Source organism: Ictalurus furcatus, chromosome 3 (genome assembly GCF_023375685.1).
Source record: "Ictalurus furcatus strain D&B chromosome 3, Billie_1.0, whole genome shotgun sequence".
Lineage (NCBI taxonomy): Eukaryota > Metazoa > Chordata > Actinopteri > Siluriformes > Ictaluridae > Ictalurus > Ictalurus furcatus.
Window position 1 is genome coordinate 21,583,297 of NC_071257.1, and position 15,055 is coordinate 21,598,351.

The following is a 15,055-nucleotide window of genomic DNA, read 5'->3' on the forward strand; positions in this document are numbered from 1 at the left end:
AAAATTCAAGTTTTATTCAGCGCTGTAAGAATGTCCCCGCTTCTTTTTTTGGCAGGCTTTCTATGTAGTTTTAAGGCTGGAGGGCCAGCAGTTACCCTGTTACACACTGTAGTCTGTCCAACCCTTTAAAGATCCTGCATGTCTACAGTTTTTCAACTGCTACGTTTGCCTCACACCTACAGGGTTGGGTTTAGAAACCTGCCCTGTGTGTGTGGAGTTTGCATGTTGTGCCTGTGCTTCAGGGGTTTCCTCCCTCAGTCCAAAGACATGGGTTGTAGGCTGATTGGCATTTCCAAATTGTCCGTAGTGTGTGAATATGTGCGATTGTGCACAGGGATGTTTTGGGATAGGCTTCAGGCTCCCCGCGACCCTGTGTAGGATAAGCAGTACCGAAAATGGATGGATGGATATCTATCATTAAAATCTTAAAGTGATTTCAGAAGTTTAATTTTGGATATTCTTACTTAGTACACTCTCAGAAAGGTTAATATCCTAAACACTTTTTGTGTTATTACTATTTCAACACGTGTTAAATTATCCAATAAATGTGTTAAAAAAAGATAAAAATTCACGAGTGACCAACACGTGTTAAATTACTGTTCCATCACGTTGTGGACTGTGCTGTCGACGTCATCATCCAGTTCTGAACTCGGCCCAAAGTGAATTTTCGTTGCTTTGACCTTTTGATTATGACAGTGGAGTCGGAGTCCTGAGGCGAGGAAACCAAATGACCATCAGTCAGTTAACGTTCATCACTATTTAGTGTAAATGCTGCTGAAAATGCCTGGCTGAGTTTGTGATATTTAGGCAGGGAGCTCTCGAAAATGTATTCATGGGAAAACAGTAACTCAGCAAGTGATAATTAACTTTACCTATCACTACGGCTTCAAAAGTGAATATCATGTACTGCTTCCTCAGTGTTGGTGTTACACTATTAGTGTCATGTGTTTATGTTGGCTGTGAATTATAGACTGAAGCCGTGTTCACACCAGCCCGTTTGATGCCCCAATGGCTGTCAGTGAGAATGTTCACACCCAGGCATACAACGTGTGGCGTGAAAGTGTCAAATTTTTAACGTCGAGGTGGTTCATTTATTTTTTTGAGGCGTTGCATCAAAAACTGGTCAACCAATGAGATTTGCGCTTTTGTTCATGCACCCGGAGCCACTGAAGTTACATTAAAGTCAGACTTGATAGCGCTCAAGTACAAAACTGTCTTACCGGCAAAGAAGAAACTGAAAAAGAAGACGTAGAAGAAAATGTCAGCACCCACCATTTTAGTGAGAGTGCATAAGTGACATACCTGAAATAAAATGCTCACTGCTAATAAATCCTTCTGCCTACACACATAAACAAAATGTCCTCTGAAATCACCAGGTTCAAAATGACACACTAAATACTATATAAGTGTATTTATTATGTTGTGGCTATTTTTTTGACGACACTGAAATGCAAGTATATATTCTAAATGATTCATTTAATTATTTCAGTGTTGTTTTCTGCACTAAATAGCATTGTTTGTTTCTTTGTCTCTTCCCTGCAAATGATGATTGATAGTCCATTGTATTTATTTTTCACCTGGCATATATATGCATAATAGTATTCTTGACCTCGTATTCAAATAGCTAAGTGCCCCATTACTGAGTCGTTGTATTGACAAATTGACCACAAAAAAGACTATTCATAGTCAACACTTCATCAATCTGCAGGAACATTAACATTTCTGGGCACAACAATTGTTGCCTTATACCCACCCGCTCCCCCCAAAACAATCTGGGTCTTCCCATAAGTATGTGAATGCTATTGCTGTGACTTTGAAATAATTCAAATCATTACTTATATAAAAAGAGCATACTGTTTAAAATGAGATTTAGATTTAAAGAAGTATTTATTGCGATGGCCAAATCACCAAATACCTTACATTTCACAAAAGTGCATACATGCTTTAACCAGTTCACAAAAAGTGTGTGAACATCTTAAAGAAGTAAATGCTGGCTCTCTTCTTCTTCTCAGTGATAAACGAGCATCAGAAACGGAAAGTTGTGCAGCGCCACCTTGTGTACTGGGGTATAAAAAAACTCACAACATGCTGTGAAAAACGAACAGGCCCTGATGAGGCTATTCTATAATTCTCTGGGTCTGCATCTTATCTGAGACTCTGAGTTAGAGTTAGCTAGCTGGATGCTGTCTCCAATCACAGTAGGGATGAGTGATGCTAACCTAGACGTTCACCTGAGTTGATAACATTACTTTAGCATACAGCTCGCGGTAATGTTAGACTTTCCCACTACCTTTTTGAAAGTTAATGATAACGTCACATTACAGCTATTCACCATGATGTAATACAGAGAGTGGGTTAACGTTAATTACATTTAGCAAGTGTTGGACAAGGTAAGCTGTAGTAATTAACATTAGGAGGATGGGTTAGAGCTGTTTCTTCATGTATTCGGTGAATGTTAATGCTGGTTAACAAGTGCAGACAGTCATTAGCTAACGGAACTTAGCTAGGTCAGTAATGCCGAGGCCAAAAGTTCTTCACAAGGTTAACATGACAAAAAGAGAGGATAAGGTTTAGGTTGTAATAGTTTCCACTATCTCTGTAACGTTGGTTGACTTAATTAGGTTGTGTAAAAAAATTCTCTGTGAGGTGCTAAAGGTTGGAAAATAAATATTCACAAGTTAGCTAGATTTTCCTGGTGAGTCTACAGCACCATTTTGTTCATTAGGAGAGTGGAGGTTACATTTCCAAAACTACACAATTTGGGATTCTGTAACTCAATTTCTCACTTGAAGCCAAAAGGCATTTGTCCATATTTTGTAACAACTAACCAACACTTTCTGCTCTTGTACAGCTTTTCAAATGGAAGGGAGTGGAACTTCTGTCTTCCCAGATGGCAGGGAGATTTGTAAGAAGATGCATCAACTCTAATTCTTACATCTGTCAAGGGTTTAAATGATTTTAATAAATGTCACCTGAATTTAATGCTTTTCATGTTTGTTTATTTTGTGAGTATTTTAGTAGAATTTTAGCATACAAACAAACTGCAAATTTTAGGATAATTGTAGGTAAAAAGTATAAACGTTTTTTTTTTTTAAAACACATTTTTAAACACATCTTTGTGTGGAAATGTTTAACACACACTATGTGTTAAATGTTGAAAGCAACCCAAAATGTGTTGTCCTTAACTAGACATGCAGCTGTGTTAAAAATTAACACAATGTTATTTTTAACACGTCTGTTTTAAGAGTGTAACAAGCTTAAATATTTCTAGCACTAAAATAAAAACAGTAAAGCATAGCTCATACTATTTGGGGATGCAACAGAACATCCTATGCCATATTGTAGGTTTTCTTAGTTTTTTTTAACCTCCTCACCCTTCAAATGATTCAGTAACTAATTGAGCACACTCTGTCTGAGGTCAAAGATAGCATTCATTTTGCAGGTTTACAGAAATAAACATCACAGTTGTTTCATCTGTGCTTGCGTTTGAAGCATTCCACTGTAAGCATCAATAACATTAAGTATCAGAATAAGTATAACAAGAATTTTGGCCTTAGCAAAGATCATTTTTATTTAAGTTTGAGTAGCAAAAATGTACTCTGATATACACTTGAATCACCTGAACAAAATACTTTAGTACATAAAGCAAACAATTCTTTCTCATACTGTCTCAAATGTATAGTAAACCATTGATTTGGACTTAACCTGTGACTGATACCATCATTAAAGAATCAAAAGATCCAGCAGTATTCCCCTGAAAAACATGCAGTGATCTAAGAGGTTTAATTCCACAGCTGCTTTTCGTCAGTGCCCACCATTGTATAATAATAAACAGAAGTCATTTCTTATATTAAAATATCTTCATGCGAACTAGCAAACCAAAATTGCATTTTACTCAAAACACAAATAGAACCAAAACATCATACAGTATCTATGAAAATATAGTTAACAGATATACAGATAACAACAAAAAATATAAATACATTTTCATATATGTATATATGTACATCAGCAATGATCCACCATGTAAGTATCACATTTGTGTGTTCAGAAATACTCTCATCTTATTAAAAAACACCAGCAGATGAGCCTCTGGTTAGGATATATGCGAGGGAAATGTTATCCATAGGTATGGTGTAATAAGTTGTGCTTGTCCTTGCTTTTAATCAGTGTGATCATTGAGTATGTAAAGGAACAGCAACAAAGTACATTACTAAAAATGATTACTGTAACTGGCACTGCCGTTTAGCACAGCTCATGAGAATTATATCAGTGTAGTAGCCTGTCTCTGATAAAATATTAAAGTAAAATGTGTAACTAGCATTTGAAAAGTTTAACATGACAGATATTCAGTGATAGGAGTGTGTTCATTTTGAATGTCAAAGCTACTGGTGCTCTGTAGATGTTAAATAAAGCAAAGAAGAAAAAAGTACCACCTAAAGCTTTTCCTTTACTGAGTGAAATATGTAGCTAAGCTATGAATTTGTGTAAAGTGTATTATTTTTTAGGACAAATAAGAGAAAACACTGTATGTACATATTAATAATGATTATTGCATTATAAATTAACTGGATCTCTACTTTTAACCCTGTTTTCCTTCAAGTCTTAAGTAAACCTCTTCAACAAAACCACAAATGAACTAGCTAACTAATATTGAACAACCCTTATAGTCCAAAAAATCTAAGAAACAAACAAACAAACACACAAACAAACAAAAAAAACAGTTCCATACTATTCATTCTATCTGGAATAAGCCAAGGTTTTCATTAAGTACAAGTGAGACATTGATCAGACCTATTGCTAATACTGCTGCTGCATTTTTGGGAATCACACTCCTATAAAGTAATACACCAACACATTTATCAATATGGCAATTCTAAGAATGATATTTTCTGTATTTTCTACCCAAGTAGCAAAACGAAAAGGATATGGCAGAAACTGTAACAAGAAAAAAACACTCTTAGAAATGAACAGTGTACAATCGAAAATTTGCTTTATGTTCTACACTATGTACATATCAAATACGTTGATGCACATCCTAAATTTGAAAGCAAATAACCTTTTGAAACATTTTGCATTATAAAGTACAAACAGTTTCTTTGTGATAAAAATACTTTGCTGATTTTACAGTTAGGTTTAAATTAGCTAAATTCTGCTGTTCAGAAATGAACAGTAAGACCATGTAAATTGCTCAGTGCATAAATATATATCGATATATATTCAGATAATGTGCCTTGTGACAGAGTGACTTGGGTTGTGTTACTGTAGCTGGATTTGGACAGCTATCTAAAGTCTTTAAAGCCCTCTGATGAGATACAGCTCATAATTTTATAGACCCTGTACCACTGTTCACAGTTCTCAGGCAGATCCATGGTAATGATATTTTTCATCTTCATGTGATATCTCCAAACTAGACGATCCAATTAGGTTGCGTGAAAGCAGTCCAAACACACAAGCTTTCATTTATTTATAGATGATGTTCGGATTCATTCTATGAACCCAATCTACTTTGAAATATCTACAAGACCAGAGTGTTCTATCTGCATAAAATTATGTTTTTGCTGAAATCCTACGAACTAAAGACAATAGCTTCATTTTACCAGGATGCATTCCTGCTATCAGCTACTTGGGTTTGCATGGCCCTCCGGGTGGCCATCACTGAGTGAACAATGAGTGAAACACACGTACTGTCTGTTGACCCCTCGCAGTGATCATGCCACCCTGTTATGCTAAAACAGTTCATTAAATAAGTGACATAGAAAGCTTTCAAAGTTAAAGTGACAAAGCGTGGCTGAAACTGGTCTTTTCTTTGGGACAGCTGTGGATTCTTCTAGGACTACAATAAGAAATTAATGTGCATAAATAGTTTTCAATAAATTATTAAATAGACAAATCTCTGCTTCCATATATACAGAGTAACTGACAAAACAAATAATTAGTAAACATCTTTTTACAGATCTCTTATATCTGGATCAACATATTTAAATTTTCGTTTTGACCATAAATAGTTTACTTTTGGCAAGACGACTAGAACCCTGATTGAAAGTTTTCATTCTACCATGTACCAATGATACTTACATGTTCCCCATGACCTTCAAGGGAAAATATGTCCAGAGCCTGTTAACTATAAATATCATTATCTGTTCAAGTACAACAACCTTTCAACCTTTCCTACTCTTGTCATCTAGTCAATAAGTAAATATATTCTTATTTAACACATTAAAAATCCTCAATTCTGATAATCCCTGGCATCCAGACAGAGCTGGTGAGAGAGATTTGAACAATGTAATTTGGGTTTAATGCCCACGATAAGCTCCAGTCTCATGATCAACCACATCAGTATTGTCCATAAGAATTTATAACAGGTCACCAGTACCTTTCAGCTACTTCTAAAGTAATCTTTTAAGAAATCTTTCAAAATCATAAACTTTATGTATCCATAAGTACTCAGTACATCATGGCCATGGTCTTCAGTCTGACCTTTTCGTAGCCAGTTTAGCAGCTAATAAAACACATGTAATCAAAACACACAGACATAAAATTCTTAATATTTCAATAACAATTCAGTTATTAATATTCATATAAAATATTCAAACCTTTTTGTTTTCACATCAAACCAGGCAGTAGTCATCTTTGTCCATCTCCCGGTCCTGTCTAAGAAGTTTGCACCTTTGAACAGATCCACCATGCATATCTGCTCCTCTCCTTTCCTCTTTCCACTGGCCAAAGCCACTGACCAAATGCTCCATCACAAGTGGAAAAAAGGGAGGATTTACTGGATCGAGAAGAAAGTTTTCATAAAGGACAGGTCAGATCTTCCTCAGACGAGGAATGACAAGTCCTCATAGAACCGACCAAGAGAGGGTAGTGATCAAGAAGAGTGGTGTCACTGACAAGTGGGCAGATTTACAAAGATGAAGACATTGAATTCAATAAGGATGGAGAAACACAGGAAAACAGCATACATCAGGACACATGCAAAGCCCAGACGTTTGTCCAGGGTCCACTTATTCAGATGCACACCCAGAACCTGAAAGAGAGAATCATCCATGTACTGTGAATTCTTTTAACAGCTTGACCTAAATGGAGATAATTACAAAAATATTCAGAAATACTACCAATTTAGAAGCAGACACAAGGAATAAAACACATGCATCCATGCTTGAGGCTTACCGTGAGAAACACAGATGCTAAGAGCAGTCCAACAGAGAAAATGAGGCCTTTGCTGTTGAGATGAATCTAGGTAAAAATATAAATATTTAAATATTATATACTATTACTGATTTTTATGGTACAGATAAACAAAAGGTAACATGCAGATCTTACTAGTACAACTGGTACAAAGGGTAGAATAGAATTTTTTGCATTTCAAACATTACCTCCCTCTAGTGGTCCAAACCTATTGTGCAGGCCAAGACTGAAATATGTGTGTTGACCTGGGAAAACTCTTTACAGGGTGAATATATACATACATGTGCATCTTGAAAAATTAGAATACAATGGAAAAGTACAATTTTCCCATAATTTAATTCAAAAAGTGGTACTTTCATATAATCTAGATTCATTACACAAAGTGAAATATTTCAAGATTTTTTTGTTTTAATCTTGATGATTATGGCTTACAGCTCATGGAAATCAAAAATCCAGTATCTCAGAATATTACAATAAAGAACTTATAATACAGAAATTTAGACCTGAGAAGAGTTCTAATCAGCTAATTAACTCAAAACACCTGCAAATGTTTCCTGAGCCTTTAATGTCTCAGTCTGGTTCAGTACACACAACCACAATCATGGGGAAGATGAAAGTAAATGTTGCATTTAATTTGGAAATCAAGGTCCCAGAGTCTGGAGGATGAGTGGAGAGGAACAGAATCCAAGTTGCTTGAAGTCCAGTGTGAAGTTTCACAGTCAGTGATGATTTGGGGTGCCATGTCATTTGCTGGCGTTGGTCCAGCGTGTTTTCTCAACTCGAGAGTCAATGCAGCATCTACCAGGAGATTTTAGAATGCTTCATGCTTCCATCTGCTGACAAACTTTATGGAGATGCTGATTTCCTTTTCCAGCAGGACTCAGCACCTGCCCACAGTGCCAAAACTACTAGTAATTGGTTTATTGACCATGGTATTACTGTGCTTGACTGGCCAGCCAACTCGCCTGACCTGACCCTGATAGAGAATCTATGATAGACACCAGACCCAACAATACAGAAGAGCTGATGGCCGCTATCAAAGCAACCTGGGCTTTCAGAACGCCTCAGCAGTGCCACAGGCTGATTGCCTCCATGCCACGCCGCATTGATGCAGTAATTCATGCAAAAGGAGCTCCAACCAAGCATTGAGTGCATAAACTAACATACTTTTCAGAAGGTCGATATTTCTGTATTATAAATTCTTTATGCTAATGGTCTGAGATACTGGATTTTTGATTTCCATGTGCTGTAAGCCATAATCATCAAGATTAAAACAAAAAAAAAGGCTTGAAATATTTCACTTTATTTGTAATAACTCTAGAATATATGAAAGTGCCACTTTTTGAATTAAATTACGGGAAAAAAAACTTTTCCATTATATTCAAAATTTTTGCGATGCACCTGTAGTTCTCCTGGCATTACTGACCTAAATACTGTATGGAAATCAGACTTACATCTTTAGGCAAACTGAGTGTTTTTAACTATAGTGTTTCAAATAATATAATAAAAAGAAAAAAAAAACATTTCCATGTTGTTCTGGTATAAAATATAAATAAAATATATTTATGGTTTGAGGTGAGAATTCAAGATGTTATAGGCAGTAAAAACAGGGACAAATCCCGACTTTCCTTTTTTGGCTGTTCAAACAAAGAATTCAGCCACAGTGACATCTGATGGAATTTGAAGGTCAAGATCAAATTTATTTATATAGCATGTTTAAAAAAACACGAGTGATTACCAAAGTGCTGCACATCAGGTATAACAGGAAATACGTTAAAATGATAACATAAAATATAATTAAAATAAGTATATAGACAAATAATCATTATAAGAAAACAAATCAGATATAATTAAGACCAGGAAATAAGCAGCTAGTGTGGCAAAACAAACAAACAAACAAAAAAAAACAGGGCAGATTATAGATAAGCTTGAAAAAAAAAGTTTTAAGAAATTATTTAAATGAGTTTATTGTACGGGAGGATCTGATAGAGAGGGGCAAACTATTCTAAGTTTACAAACTACTATAAGTCTTGGTGCCATTACAGAAAAGGCCCAATCACCTTTGGTTTTTAATCGTGACTTTGGAATGGTTAGTAACAACTGAGAAGAGGATTCGCTGGGAAAAGCGAAAGCAGAAGAGATCTGAAATATATATGTCGAGTCCATGCAAGACTTTAAAAACACACAGTAAGATCTTGAATAAAGAGATGTTTGTTGACTTCAGGAGAGCAGGTAGCGACCACTATCTGCTGTACATCGACGGCTCCTCCGTGGAGCTCGTCAGGAGTACCAAATTCCTTGATGTTCAACTTCCGGAAAACCTCACCTGGTCCCTCAACACCAGCTCCATAACTAAGAAAGCCCAGCAGCATCTCTACTTTCTGCGAAGGCTGAAAAAAGCCTATTCTACAGAGGAACATTCTACAGAGGAACTATTGAGAGAATCACGAGCAGCTGCATCACTGTCTGGCTCAGAAATTGCACCATATCGGATCGCAAGACCCTGAAGCGGATAGTGAGGACAGCTGAGAAGATCATTGGGGTTTCTCTTCCTTGCATCATAGATATTTACACCACACTCTGCATCCGCAAAGCCACATTCAGGCCCTCACGGCCAGACTGTGTAACAGCTTCTGCCCCCAAGCCATCAGACTCCTCAGTACTCAAAGACTGGACTGATATACGCACACACGCACGCACGGACACACACACACTTAACTGAACACCATCCCACTCCCCTTGCAATTTTGACCCATTTGTGTGCTGACTACCTGTACTTTTGCTGATAATGCATTTATAAATAAATAATTTCTTGTCACAACAATACTCTTTACCTGGCTGTTACCGCAGTAACTGCTATTTAAGCTAATCTGCTGAATACTATGTCATAGTATGTTATGTTTACATTCACACCATTTTTATTATATTGTTATTCATTTGCACTACCTGTTATATCTGACAATTCCGCACTAGAACTGTGTGCTGGTCGGCACTACGCTGTCACTTACTGTGCCCATTGTCCTGTTTTTAGTCGTTACTGTACTGTCTTGTGTTGTTTGCACTTGTTTGCACGTGCACTATGTAGAAATGTGTAGGTCTTATTTAGTTCTGTGTCGTCTCATGTGGTCGGTGTGTTGTTTTGTGTAGCACCATGGTCCTGGAGGAATGATGTTTCATTTCTGTAATTCACTGGTAACTAGTGGAATGATGCTAAGGCCTGTGGATAGGGCTCTCTTTTTGGTCCCAGTCAAGAAACAAGCTGCACCACACATATATTCCAGGATAGTTGATAAGGCGAGATCAATCCCTGGTTTCTGTTTATCACACAGTATATACGGATATTATGAGTGGACGCACGCCATCTGTTTAGAAATTTTTAGGAAACCCACTCCAAACGCTCAAATCAAATGGATGTTAAAAACAGACTTGTGGAGAGGAAATATGGTGTTGGTTAAGTCAGCAAAATGTCAAGTCGCTTCCAAGTGGACTAGGCTTTCACAGAATCTGACAGACTGACAAAACAGATTGGCTGCAGATCACTTCCAAAATAAGCTCTCTGTATTTGTCTTAGAGGAGCTGTGGAACATTCTCAACATGTGCATTGAGTCTGGAGCGGACAGGAACTTTTAAAGCCATCTAACAGGTGTACACAATGTTTCTCTTGGATAAATACAATTTCTTCCTTCTTCTAAATCTGTTTCATTCTGCTCACCCTTTCCTCCTTTCTTCCTACACTAAGCAAAACATTTTGGAGCAAGAAAATTGGGTCATAGTTAAAAGTAAAATGTCCTCAGTTATTAGGAATGATATATAGATGGAAGATAATTATCCATAAATTGTAAAAGAAAGAGTGAAAACTTAGCATACAATAACAAATAAACCTACATTTAGTGCTTTATAGTGGCTATAATGTGAGTGCTACTGGAAAATTAACCATATACTGAACAGGAATTCATATTATTATGTGGTTACTTACTGTTGAGCCGTAGTCAATAGCGAGAGTCTGGAGAGTCCAGGGCAGCCCCAGACCAACCAGTATATCAAAAACATTACTGCCAATGGAGTTAGACACGGCCATATCACCTAGGCCTGGCAAACAGTATAAGAAAGAAGGATGAGAAATGTAAAATGACCAGCAGTTAACAGTATGTAGAGGATACATTGGTCCTTAAAGTCAAAACCCACCTAAATCAAAATTCTGATTTTACTTTTATTTATTTATTTATTTATTTATTTTTTAGTTTATGGTTACATCTGTTTTTACTATCGTTAATGTTTTCCTACATTACCCACAATGCCATTTGATTTAGCTCTTGCTTCATCTCTGCCTAAAGAGACCAGTGCAGCAGTACTTTAATCCTTTACTCTGTCCAGCTCTCTCAGCTGCTCATCTGCACATTGTGCTAGAACTCATCATCTCATAGATAGCTAACTAGATGAGCTGAGTATGAGCTGAATGTGTCACTTCTTTTGTATAACAGCATTGCATTCTGGGATTCTGAGTCTAACGTTAACTGTCTCTATTACTGCTATGCTGGATTTCTCATTAATATGACAGGACAATGTTCCTGAAAAGAATAGAAGTTCCTGTTCTTTAGTTTTTAGGATCTAATAGCAAAACCTACCTGTTATCCATTATGTTTAAGATAATAATTTTTTCCCTCCTATTAAACTCCATTGTAACTGCACCAGCATTGTAAGTGTGTTAACAATGTCCCCCTGTGGTGTCACTGTGGCAAACAAACCACTTCTCACAGTACAGTGAAAATACAGCAACAACCAAGAAATTAGGACCAGAATCACATAGAACATGACTAGTATTTTGCTATATATATATATATATATATATATATATATATATATATATATATATATATATATATATATATATACAGTGAGGGAAAAAAGTATTTGATCCCCTGCTGATTTTGTATGTTTACCCACTGACAAAGAAATGATCAGTCTATAATTTTAATGGTAGATTTATTTGAACAGTGAGAGACAGAATAACAACAAAAAAATCCAGAAAAACGCACATCAAAAATGTTATAAATTGATTTGCATTTTAATGAGGGAAATAAGTATTTGACCCCTCTGCAAAACATGACTTAGTACTTGGTTTAAAAACCCTTGTTGGCAATCACACAGGTCAGACGTTTCTTGTAATTGGCCACCAGGTTTGCACACATCTCAGGAGGGATTTTGTCCCACTCCTCTTTGCAGATCTTCTCCAAGTCATTAAGGTTTCGAGGCTGACGTTTGGCAACTCGAACCTTCAGCTCCCTCCACAGATTTTCTATGGGATTAAGGTCTGGAGACTGCCTAGGTCACTCCAGGACCTTAATGTGCTTCTTCTTGAGCCACCCCTTTGTTGCCTTGGCCGTGTGTTTTGGGTCATTGTCATGCTGGAATATCCATCCACGACCCATTTTCAATGCCCTGTCTGAGGGAAGGAGGTTTTCACCCAAGATTTGACAGTACATGGCCCTGTCCATCGTCCCTTTGATGCGGTGAAGTTGTTCTGTCCCCTTAGCAGAAAAAAAACCCCAAAGCATAATGTTTCCACCTCCATGTTTGACGGTGGGGATGGTGTTCCAGGGGTCATAGGCAGCATTCCTCCTCCTCCAAACACGGCGAGTTGAGTTGATGCCAAAGAGCTCCATTTTGGTCTCATCTGACCACAACACTTTCACCCAGTTGTCCTCAGAATCATTCAGATGTTCATTGGCAAACTTCAGACAGGCATGTATATGTGTTTTCTTGAGCAGCGGACCTTGCGCGCGCTGCAGGATTTCAGTCCTTCACGGCGTAGTGTGTTACCGATTGTTTTCTTGGTGACTATGCTCCCAGCTGCCTTGAGATCATTGACAAGATCCTCCCGTGTAGTTCTGGGCTGATTCCTCACTGTTCTCATGATCAATGCAACTCCACGAGGTGAGATCTTGCATGGAGCCCCAGGCCGAGGGAGATTGACAGTTCTTTTGTGCTTCTTCCATTTGCGAATAATCGCACCAACTGTTGTCACCTTCTCACCAAGCTGCTTGGCAATGGTCTTGTAGCCCATTCCAGACTTGTGTAGGTCTACAATCTTGTCCCTGACATCCTTGGAGAGCTCTTTGGTCTTGGCCATGGTGGAGAGTTTGGAATATGACTGATTGATTGCTTCTGTGGACAGGTGTCTTTTATACAGGTAACAAACTGATATTAGGAGCACTCCCTTTAAGAGTGTGCTCCTAATCTCAGCTCGTTACCTGTATAAAAGACACCTGGGAGCCAGAAATCTTTCTGATTGAGAGGGGGTCAAATACTTTTTTCCCTCATTAAAATGCAAATTAATTTATAAAATTTTTGACATGCGTTTTTCTGGATTTTTTTGTTGTTATTCTGTCTCTCACTGTTCAAATACAACTACCATTAAAATTATAGACTGATCATTTCTTTGTCAGTGGGCAAACGTACAAAATCAGCAGGGGATCAAATACTTTTTTCCCTCACTGTATATTGTGTTTCAGGATGAAGATAGCCTTTTTTCTATTAATAAAGCAATATGAATATTTTTAAAAGAAAGCAAATATGTGAAAGATGGCCCATATAACCAGTTTTGACAAATTGTTGACTATTTTTGGTTTCTCTTGTGCCCACCTTGCCGTGCTACTATAAGGCTCGCCATGCAGTCAGGGACACTGGTGCCTGCAGCCAAAAATGTGATTCCCATAATGACATCTGGGATGCCCAGAGTGAAGCCGATGACTGTCACCTGGACAGAGCCGGAAGAATAGCATCAAGTATTTTTGAAAAAAAAAAAAAAATCACACAAAAATAAAGTAGGAAATAGATTCTCTCACCATCCACACCATGATGTAAGAGAAGCCAGCGATCCAGAGTGTGGAGGTGATGAAGGTGACCATGAACCAGCGCTCCCAGCGAGGCGAGGCACAGTTGGGCACCGTGAAGAAAAGCAGCAGACTCAGCGGCCATGCCAGCAGCCACTTCACCTTATTGCACATGCCCCCTGTACGCAAACACACATACACACACATACACACAGAAAATCAGTGAATAGAAAAAGACGCCATTACATATGCTTTTGTTAATCAGGTTATTAGAAGCTACCTGGGCAGTGGAAAGGAACAAAGGGTCCTTCATTCTCATCTTCCTCCTCCTCTTCTTCATCATTCTCATTGTTCTCATTATCCTCATTCTCATTCTCTGTATCAGTGCCAGGATCTGCCCCTCGTGTGTCATCATCACGATGCCCGTTCCTCCATGTGTTCAGGCCTCGCTCTACACCCACTATGCCGTTCTCCATTCCACGCCTTACAGGAAATTTGACTGTCACCTCTGAATCCCCATTACTGAAATGACCATTGATGAGACGCTGCCGCTGTAAAAATACACAAAACACACTGATTTACTGCTGTTCTACCCATCACAACATATATAGGTATACTTACATTTCACAGTTGAGTAAAAAGGAGTCTTGATTAATTTTGAGACTGTTGTCAAGTTTTATTCGCCATTTCCTCAGCACATGTCTGATTTTACGTGCAAAAAACAATGTTTTTTGTGCCACTGAAAGTTAACATTATAGAAAATGGTTAATAAATATTATACGATATCACCCCACTCTATTAAACATAAAAATATTTACATGAAAAATACATACCAAGGAGAATTTAGCTTTACAGAATTGGCTAAAACATTCGTACTGTACTATAAATCTGTAAAATTGTGTAATGGATTTAAATTTTCCTGGGTTTTTTCCCTGCATATTAATCTTTGGATGACATACAGTTGCAATCAAAATTATTCAACCCCCATAGCAAATGAGGTTTATTGTCAAAATTTACAGACTTTCAGTTGC

The 15,055-nt window shown here is 37.5% G+C and overlaps 1 protein-coding gene across 1 annotated transcript in view; it reads right to left on the reverse strand.

Annotated features, from left to right (window-relative positions):
- Positions 1–6,434: 6,434 nt before the first annotated feature.
- slc24a3 (solute carrier family 24 member 3) overlaps positions 6,435–15,055 on the reverse strand; it is a 91,400-nt gene continuing 82,779 nt past the window's right edge. The window contains exons 12-17 of the mRNA XM_053621416.1: positions 14,305–14,575; positions 14,037–14,203; positions 13,834–13,948; positions 11,168–11,280; positions 7,174–7,239; positions 6,435–7,030 (exon numbers count right to left, since the gene is read on the reverse strand). Coding sequence (XP_053477391.1) covers positions 6,887–7,030; positions 7,174–7,239; positions 11,168–11,280; positions 13,834–13,948; positions 14,037–14,203; positions 14,305–14,575 — 876 coding nt within the window. The 3' untranslated portion in view covers positions 6,435–6,886. The remainder of the gene's footprint in view (positions 7,031–7,173; positions 7,240–11,167; positions 11,281–13,833; positions 13,949–14,036; positions 14,204–14,304; positions 14,576–15,055) is intronic.